Raw genomic sequence first — 8926 nt, forward strand, 5'->3', positions numbered from 1 at the left:
ATAGTAAAGATTGAAAATGAGAAGGATCTTGCTCACCGCTCTTTTTATCAACATGAAGACCTTTCTAGCAAACAAGAACGTTACACACTACAACATAAATGGTTTTTCGCAGCACGCAAATTCGCATTCCGCGGCGCACATTGCACGCTGCAAAGTTGCAAGCTATTGAAAGTTCAAGATTATCCGCGGCGTGCGGGTGCGAGCCGCGAATACTGTTATCCGCGGCGTGCGGGTGAGCGCCGCGAATACTATTATCCGCGGCGTGCATATGCACGCGGCAGATACTTTTTTCCGCCGCGCGCCTATGCACGCTGCGGATTCATAGGCGCGCGGCGGATACTCTTATTCGCGACGTGCATAAGGACGCTGCGGATACATTTATCCGCGGCGTGCGTAGGCGCGCTGCGGAAACTCTTATCCGCGGCGTACAAACGTACGCCGTTAATACTATTATCTGCGGCGTGCATTCTCACGCCGTTAATACTATACGCCGCAAATACTATTAATGATAGCACGCGCACGCGCACGCGCAGGCAAGTTGCGGATAATATTATCTTCAGCGTGCAATGTACGCCGTTAATATTCATATCCACAACATGCAAACAAATTCTACATCGTTCTTTTGCAAGCCGATAAAATAAAATTCATTAAAAAAATAAATCGAATGGACAAAAACTATAAACCAAAATTTTACAAAAAATTTAGTGCAACTTTAAGTTTAGTAATTGATAAAAGTCATTGTTTTTCAGTATATCAAAACAGAAAGTCTGAAAATCCAAAGCAAAATACGGAATCTGTAACAACTAGCTGGTAAATATATAACAATGATTAAACTCTCAATACACGCAAATCAGTAGAATATTTATCAATCACACAATACTATAAATTTAGATAACCATGCTACCGTGCTTCCTATCGCATCCTCGAGAAACTGCATTTCATCATTTGGTCGAATTAGGTCCACCTTCTCCACCAAAACCTTATCAACCCAAACTTTCCAACACGATCTACCAAGAACAATGTGATGCACTTTTGTGTTTGGATCTGTGGATGCAATTCGACCTTCTGCAACAACTAATTCATCAGCACACCAATGAAGCAGCTTACATTTAGTATTATCACGGATATCTCCAAGACTCACATTACTCAAATTTGACTGTAAATAAACAATGAAAAGTTATTGATTCAACCATGTCTATTTTTGTAACAATTTTGCGGTTTAAAAATACATAATTTAAAGATAATTACCAGAGAAACATGATCAAAATTACCATTTTTCTTGGCACCAACATCGATATCAGCATTACTACCAACTTCATTCCCAATACCGCTACCAATGCCACAACTAGCAACCTAATTTTACAATCAAATCGTGTCAAGCGATGTAATCATGATAATTCAAAAGCATTTAAGTGTTATATATATACCAAACATATTTTTTATATGTTGTTTACTTACTAACATGTTCTTGCTGATTTTGTTGATTCATACTTTGCAAAAGCATGGACCTCATTTCTTGCATTTCTAGTTGATTTTGTTGCATTTGTTGTTGAAGGCTTTGTACCATAGTTTAAAGTTGTTGAACAGTTCCATTTTGTTTCACATAAGCTCCAACTTTCGATGGTGTAACTCCGAAGCCCATTCCGCGCACTCTACCCCGAGCTTCCTTGCCAAACACAAGGCTAATTGCATTATCAACAATGTTAGTTGTGCTTTGAGATTCAAGTGGACATTCTTGTATTTCTTTCTGCAAAAAAAAAAATTATGAGCAAACGCAATAAAACCGAGAAGGGAAAAATTGTGTTTAATATTTTAAAAATAAAATATTTATTTTATTACCATTTTCTTTCCAACAGCTTGAGTACTAGGCTCCCCATTTTTTTTCTTGTGACCTTCAATCCAAAATTGCGATCTCGTAATTTTTGTGTCTGCCGAGCTTCTCTTCTCCTTTAATATAGAAATATATACAAAATCGTTAGAACATAATTAAAGATTTATATATCATTGCTAATTACATAAATTATAAAAACCATAAAAAAACTTACCATAATGTGAGTCAAACGAACATAACCTCTCCAGCTCATTGTGTGAATGTGATCTTGTTTTTTCCTCATCGTTCTAAATCTTTCACTCTTTTCCTGAGATTAGTTAAAATCGCATAATCAACAATATAGTTGAGGAGAACAAGAAAACCAACAATAAATGGGCTAGCACAAGCCCATTTATTCGACAGAGAACAAAAATTTATAAAAATAAGAAATCAAGAAGAGTGGCTGAAAAATTATACATGATTCGTTGCAAGTAATTGTTGGGCAGCATCCAATAAAACCAAATTCTAAATTTCCAGCTAAGTATATTGGTGATTGGTGTTGTGGCTTTTATACAGGGTATGACTTAATGGTTTTTGTTGAACAAGGCAACAAGTTGCCTCTAAAATTCAATATTTGACTAGCCTCAATATTCAAGAACTCTAATGTACATTTGATATGGCTTGGGATGGCTGAATCACTGATATACATGATCAAATAATACGATGCCTTCAGATCAGAACTTTAATGTTCAAGACAGCAGCATTGAACCCTCCTAATCCAATTCTTAACACTTGAAGTGGGTCAACTTTGCAGAAAACATTTAGCATCTTAATGGTTTACTAAATCGTCGATTAACGAATCATTACTATTTGTTCACTTCTATATGAAGCTCCATTAATAGAAGTTGTTGATGTTTTGAAGTTTTCGACCTTGTGACGCCTGTGACTTGGCCACAGCTGCCTTCTCTATTTTGTCCCGCATATACTTAATACACTCAAGAGGACAATCATGCTTGTAGAACATAAATGAATAACTTAAATTGAGCAATCAAATTCAGGGAGCCAAAATCATTAATCTGAATTAATTTTCTCAACCAAAAAAATATGTATCCTTCATCTCAGAAAGACAAACTCAATGGTGAACCCTTCGAACCAAAAAGGGCAGAATTACACTCGAACAAAAAAAATAACATATCCAACCAATATCTTAAACTTAATTTCGAGAAAAAAATGCTTAATCATAAACTAAAACCCATCGAAATTGTAAAGACTTGAGCTAAGTGACCATAATAGCACCAACAAATTGAAAGGTAAAGAAAATGTACTAATTGACCATAAAAGAGTCCAGAAAAATTCTTACTTGAAAGTTAGGTGATAATGTCCTCTGTACAAACAAGTCCCACTGATTTTGGTCCATAAATTCAGGCTTCAAAAGATTGAGATCTCGTGAAGCCAGTCGACTTGTATTAGCTTCTCGTACAAGTATCTGCAATTTGGATTTCCTATCGCGCCATAATTTAGCCAACTTTCGAAAAGTTGATTTCTTTTCACAATCCTCAACTTCGTAAGTAAGCTGTACATTAAATAACAAGAAAATATGTCTACATTTTGTTATGAAAATGGAAATGAAAAATTAAGTAACTAAATATATTACCTGAAGACAGCTCCACATCCTATCCTTCACTTCTTCGCTTATGTCATTCCATCCATCTAATGTATAAGGCAAAATTCTTTTATCATGCACCCTAGGAAAGAAGCGTACTTCACTGAATTATCTCCAACCGGCTGTCCAAACTCATTACGCTCCAGCTCTTTACACTTGTCTTGGCCACTAACCATTTTCCACTTTGATGCACCCCGTCCTTTTTTCTTATCTATTTTCTCATCATCAATTGGTTCTTTACCATGCAAATCATGTGATGAATTAGCTGAATTGTTAGACTCCATTCTCGATAACCTATTAGATATATTTTCCTGTAAAATGAAAAAAAAAGATACATTGAAATATACTAGTGTGCTGTAGTAAAATAAAACAAGATTTAATGTCTCACCTGAATTTCATCTACAGATCCTTTGCTTCGTTTTTTGGCCATTTTGCTCATCTTTTGAATGTTATTTAATGACCTGATAAACATGTAATATGACAAGATGCATCACTGAAAATAAACAAGCAAACAAATATATTTAAACACTGAATAAATAGTTACGTAACTTTAGAAAAACATGTATCAATCAAAATAAATAACTATAAAATCTATTGCTGAAAATTTCAGTCATGTCTCAGTCGCATCGATTCCCTCACACTCATTCCTTGAGTACAGTTCATTCTCAGTAATGTTAATCTCAAGTAGGGACACATCAGGAGGTGTTGATGACGTATAAACATCTTCTTCAACCACATTCATGTTATGAATACCTCGAGGCGGCGCTTTTAGCAACATATACCAATTTGTTTCATCATTGTACCTGGAATAGAATACTTGCTTTGCTTGTGATGCTAAAATGAAAGGATCACTTTCAAAAATTTTTAGACCTTGGTGTAAGTTGACCAGTGTGAAACCATCTTCAATTTTGATACCAGTTCCATGATTGGCCCAATCACACCTAAAAACAAGCACTTTGAAAGAATAGTAGTCTAGCAAAACAATATCACGTATAACCCCATAGTATGATAGTCTTCCTACTGTATGTGAACTGTCATTAGCATTAGATTGACAATCAGTATCAGCTTCAATTGAAACACCACTATCTTGTGTCGACCTTCCAACATCAATTGTGTGGAACCGATGTCCATTTACAATATATCCCGTATAAGATGTAACATGCTTTCTTGGACCATGTGATAGCCATTGAATTCGGTCTGAAGAGTTAACATGATCCTGTTTTGATAGCCATTCAGCAAATGTTTCCATATGTTGCTTTTGTAACAATGTTTCATTTCTTAAGAAACGATGATCTGTTTGTTTAAGCTCGTCAATGTGCATCCTAATTAAAATCATTGAATGAAGATGTTAGAATACACAAGATATGTAATAAATCAAGACTAACAGTATGAAACTAACTACACTCACTGTAGATAAGGTTCAACTTCTGCAGTATTGAACAACACATATCGATGTGCAGCTTCTAACACGTGATCCTCTAAAATCTTTTCTATCCCTTTAGAAATTGGCCGACCTTCTAATAATCCATCTTCCAAATCATCGTTCCTCTTAGAACGAACACCAATACTAGAAGCATTTTTTATATAAGCACTACAAAATGCCATTCGTTCTTCTGCCAGGTAACACTCAGCTATACAACCTTCTGGTCTTGCCCTGTTCTTCACATACCCTTTTAGTATTTTCATAAATCTAAATCACAAAGCAAAATTCACATGAAATAAGTGTTGATAGCAAAATATAAAATTTATCAAAAAGATTAATGATTACTTAATACCTTTCAAATGGATACATCCAACGGAATTGGACTGGCCCACACAAGCGAGCCTCTCTTGCTAAATGAATTTTCAAGTGAACCGAGATGATAAAGAAAGCGGGTGGAAAATACCTTTCCAACAGGCATAGAATTTCAGCAATATTCTTCTCGAGTTGTTCTAAACGGTTCATGTCTAATACTCTTTGACATAATTCATTGTAAAATGCACCCAACAGAAATATAGCATTGCGTGGACCTTTCGGTAGAAGATCTCTCAATGCTACTGATAGCAATTGTTGCATCAGAACATGACAATCATGAGATTTCAGCCCAATAAGCTTACGCTCTTCTACAGAAATACAGTTACCAATATTTGAGCTATATCCATCGGGTAACTTTATTTTCTTCAACCTAGAGCAAAATACATCCATTTCTTTTTTAGACAGTGTGTACGGGGCAGCAGGTAAATGATATTTATTTTCTCCTTTTTCTTGAGGATGTAATTCTTGTCTAATTTTTACGTGTACCAAATCTTTGCGAGCATTCACACCATCTTTGGATTTTTTCTTCAGGTTTAACAATGTGCCAATGATATTCTCGCAGACATTCTTTTCAACATGCATCACATCTAAGTTATGACGTAGCAGGAGGCCCTAAAGATAACCATAAACAAGTTTCATAGTGTTAGTTCATAATATTTCTAACAATTTAGAAACAAAATATAAAAAAATTTGCAAAAGCTAATGAATAGAGTGCAAAATAACTTACACTCCAATATGGCAAATCGAAAAAAATTGACTTTTTCTTCCACCTTTGAACTGGTTTTTGTACCTCTTTTAAATTATCCTGCTTCTTCCTTTTTTTCCTCAAAGTGTTGACAGTCTCACCCTTTTGCTTTTTACCCTAGTCATTTTCAATATCTTTCAATGCATCGGTAATTTCTAACCCATTCAAAGGTCAAGGTTTCCCTTTACTCTCTATTTTCCCATTAAACCCTTTTTTTTCCGACGAAATGGATGATTAGTAGCAAAAAATCTCCTGTGGCCTAAGTATGCAAACTTTCTACTATACTTAAGCCACATAGAACATATGTCTTCACCACATATTGGGCAACCGAGTTTCCCTTTCGTGGCACATCCAGCTAGGTTTCCATAAGCTGGAAAATCATTGATTGTCCACATCAAAATAGCCTTCAGATTGAACATTGACTTGCTCAATGCATCATACGCCTCCACACCGGTGTCCCACAACTCCTTCAAATCCTCCACAAAGGGTTCCAAGTATACATCTATATCATTTCCCGGTTGCTTCGGACCTGGAATCAGCAATGTCAGCATAAGATTTTCCTTTGTCATGCACAACAAAAGAGGAAGGTTATAATTGACCAAAATAACTGGCCAGCAACTATATCTGGAACTAAAGTCACCAAAAGGGTTGAATCCATCTGTTGCAAGACCAAGGCGGAGATTTCTAGGATCTGATGCAAAATCAGGCCACCTATGATCTATTGTATCCCAACCTACTGAATCAACTGGATGACGCATCATATGATCTTGACACTACAAGAAAAATGTCATACGACAACGGTTTTTAACCGTTGTCATAGCCATTTTAAAACTGTTGTTAAAGTCGCTGTTGTTAAATGGTTCGCTCAAAGACAACGGTTTTTGACCGTTGTCGTAGCTACAATTAGCGAAGGTTTTGAAAAACCGTCGCAACTGATATCTGCGATGGAATGCATATATAAACCATCGCTATTTAGCGACGGTTTGATACACCGTCGCTAAACTTAGCGACAGTTTATTATTAAACGTCGCTAAATGTAGCGACGGCATTCATGTGCAAAACCGTATGTAGCGACGGTTTATATGAATTCCGTCGCTAATATTTTACGTAAAATAAAAAAAATTTAATAATTTAATAAATCTATGTTGTGAATTGGTACAATCGTGTAAGATATAAAAAAATTTAAGTTTCATGAAGTGATAAAATCGTGTAAAAGATAACAATTTTAATTGTTTTGAAGTGGTAAAATCGTGTAAGAGATAAAAATTTTAAGTGTTGTGAAGTTGTAAAATCGTGTAAGTGAGAAAAATTTTAAGTGTTGTGAAGTGAAGTGGAAGAAAATGTAGCGAATTTGCTGGTATTTATAGAGAGTGGTGGAAGAAAATGGAGGGAATTTTAGGCGGGATCGAATTTTTGAAATTAGCGACGGTTTTATTACAACTGTCGCTAATTTAGCGACGGTTATAGTTAAAGCGTCGCTAATTTGGTGGAAGAAAATGGAGGGAATTTTAGGTGGTATCGAATTTTTGAAATTAGCGACGGTGTTCTTTGAACCGTCTCTAGCGACGGTTATATTTACAGCGTTGCTAATTCAAATTAGCGACGGATTTACTTGATTCTGTTGCTAACATTAGCGATGGTTTAATCTAAACCGTCGCTAATTTGAAATTATAAACGATTTATCTACAACAGTCGCTAACATTAGCGACGGTTGTAAGAAAACCGTCGCTAATACCGTTGTGTTTTATTTTAACCTCACGCTAATCGACAACGGTTTTCTAAAACCGTTGTTGAATGTCCAAAAAAACACGCTAATAGACAACGGTTCATGAAACCGTTGTCTTAAACGTTCAAAGACAACAGTTTTACAGAACCATTGTCATTGACCCTAAAAACCGTTGTCTTTGACCCCCAAAAGACAACGGTTTTATAAAAACCGTTGTCTTTTGCTTAAAAAATGATCTATGACAACGGTTTTAACTAAAACCGTTGTTTAAAGTTTTTTAACGGTTTTAGTTAAAACCGTTGTCGTATGTGTTGATTCTGAAATTTCTTGTAGTGTGACTTTTGTGTTTGGAGTGCCAAATCAACTCTTCAGCCTTTTCTTTTGATTTAAACATCCTTTTGAGTCTTGGTATCACTGGAAAATACCGTATGACCTTTTCAGGAACTCCTTTACAAACTTTGGTGGTGACTTTGTCTATCTTCCATCTTGAGGATCCACACTTTGGACACGAGTCCAGATCTGGAAGCCCTTTTCTAAATAGACAACAATCATTTGGGCAAGCTTGAATCTTCTAATATCCTAAATCAAATGGTTTCAACAACTTTCTCATCGTGTAAACAGTTTCTGGAAGTGTGTTGTTTTCTGGAAGCATGTCACCTAAAATCATAAGGAGCTCATTGAAACTATTGTCTGTGTGACCATTAGTAGACTTGTAATTGAATAGTGTGACGACTACCGACAACTTTGTGTAAGATGTACAACCAGGGAAGAGAGGAGTTTCCGCATCTTTTAATAAATCATCAAACTCATAATCCTTTGCCTCAGATATAGTGTGTCCAACCTCTTCTTCCGGCAAAAAAAAATCCTTATATAAGTGATATGCCTCTCTACTTTCATCCTCTTTCTGAAATCCTCCTGAACTACCTTCAGCTTGAGATTGTGAGTTATAAGTTTCACCATGGAAGACCCAAATAGTATAAGAAGGATCGAACCCCTTAATAATTAAGTGGTCGTAAACTTGGTCAAATTTCATATACTTCTTATTTTTACGTTCCTAGCTTGTGCTATAAATTTTTTAACCCCTTCTTCATACTCGGGTACAAGCCTAGAAGACAGATGCATCCATTCCTTATCCATCTCGTGAACAAACCTTTTTCATTTGTAAGAAATAATTATGAGATTTTATC

The 8926-nt window shown here is 35.8% G+C and overlaps 2 protein-coding genes across 8 annotated transcripts; both read right to left on the bottom strand.

The window, feature by feature from the left end:
- Positions 1–643: 643 nt before the first annotated feature.
- LOC142519076 (uncharacterized) lies at positions 644–7023 on the bottom strand. Of its 7 annotated transcripts, none has more exons than XM_075621973.1 (10): positions 5249–7022; positions 4882–5163; positions 3862–3934; positions 3465–3784; positions 3171–3312; positions 2046–2138; positions 1840–1947; positions 1463–1747; positions 1249–1353; positions 644–1156 (listed from the first exon to the last, which is right to left on the bottom strand). In XM_075621973.1, exons 1-4 carry the CDS (start codon positions 5848–5850, stop codon positions 3521–3523), a joined length of 1221 nt encoding a protein of 406 aa, XP_075478088.1. In that variant the 5' UTR covers positions 5851–7022; the 3' UTR covers positions 644–1156; positions 1249–1353; positions 1463–1747; positions 1840–1947; positions 2046–2138; positions 3171–3312; positions 3465–3520. The 7 variants fall into 7 exon arrangements, with proteins under 7 accessions (XP_075478088.1, XP_075478087.1, XP_075478086.1 ...); XM_075621972.1 differs by having other exon boundaries at positions 1463–1662; positions 3171–3383; positions 5249–7016; XM_075621971.1 differs by having other exon boundaries at positions 1463–1682; positions 3171–3383; positions 5249–7016.
- Positions 1571–3482, bottom strand: LOC142519693 (uncharacterized). Its single transcript, XM_075622724.1, has 5 exons — positions 3465–3482; positions 3171–3383; positions 2046–2138; positions 1840–1947; positions 1571–1747 (listed from the first exon to the last, which is right to left on the bottom strand). Exons 1-5 carry the CDS (start codon positions 3480–3482, stop codon positions 1571–1573), a joined length of 609 nt encoding a protein of 202 aa, XP_075478839.1.
- Positions 7024–8926: the final 1903 nt, after the last annotated feature.

This window comes from Primulina tabacum, chromosome 11, assembly GCF_025594145.1.
Source record: "Primulina tabacum isolate GXHZ01 chromosome 11, ASM2559414v2, whole genome shotgun sequence".
Classification (NCBI taxonomy): Eukaryota; Viridiplantae; Streptophyta; class Magnoliopsida; order Lamiales; family Gesneriaceae; genus Primulina; species Primulina tabacum.

What these genes read in the sequence shown, in the direction of transcription:
- LOC142519693 (XM_075622724.1), bottom strand. An exon ending in TTCGTTTGACTCACATTATG is followed by an intron (nt 1,948 to 2,045) that starts GTAAGTTTTTTT and finishes TCTATATTAAAG; the next exon opens with GAGAAGAGAAGCTCGGCAGA. An exon ending in AAGCTGTTGGAAAGAAAATG is followed by an intron (nt 1,748 to 1,839) that starts GTAATAAAATAA and finishes TTTTTTTTGCAG; the next exon opens with AAAGAAATACAAGAATGTCC.
- LOC142519076 (XM_075621974.1), bottom strand. Translation starts at nt 5,850, where the DNA reads ATGCATGTTGAAAAGAATGTCTGCGAGAATATCATTGGCACATTGTTA. An exon ending in TGGATGTATCCATTTGAAAG is followed by an intron (nt 5,164 to 5,248) that starts GTATTAAGTAAT and finishes TTTGTGATTTAG; the next exon opens with ATTTATGAAAATACTAAAAG. An exon ending in GATCTGTAGATGAAATTCAG is followed by an intron (nt 3,785 to 3,861) that starts GTGAGACATTAA and finishes TTCATTTTACAG; the next exon opens with GAAAATATATCTAATAGGTT.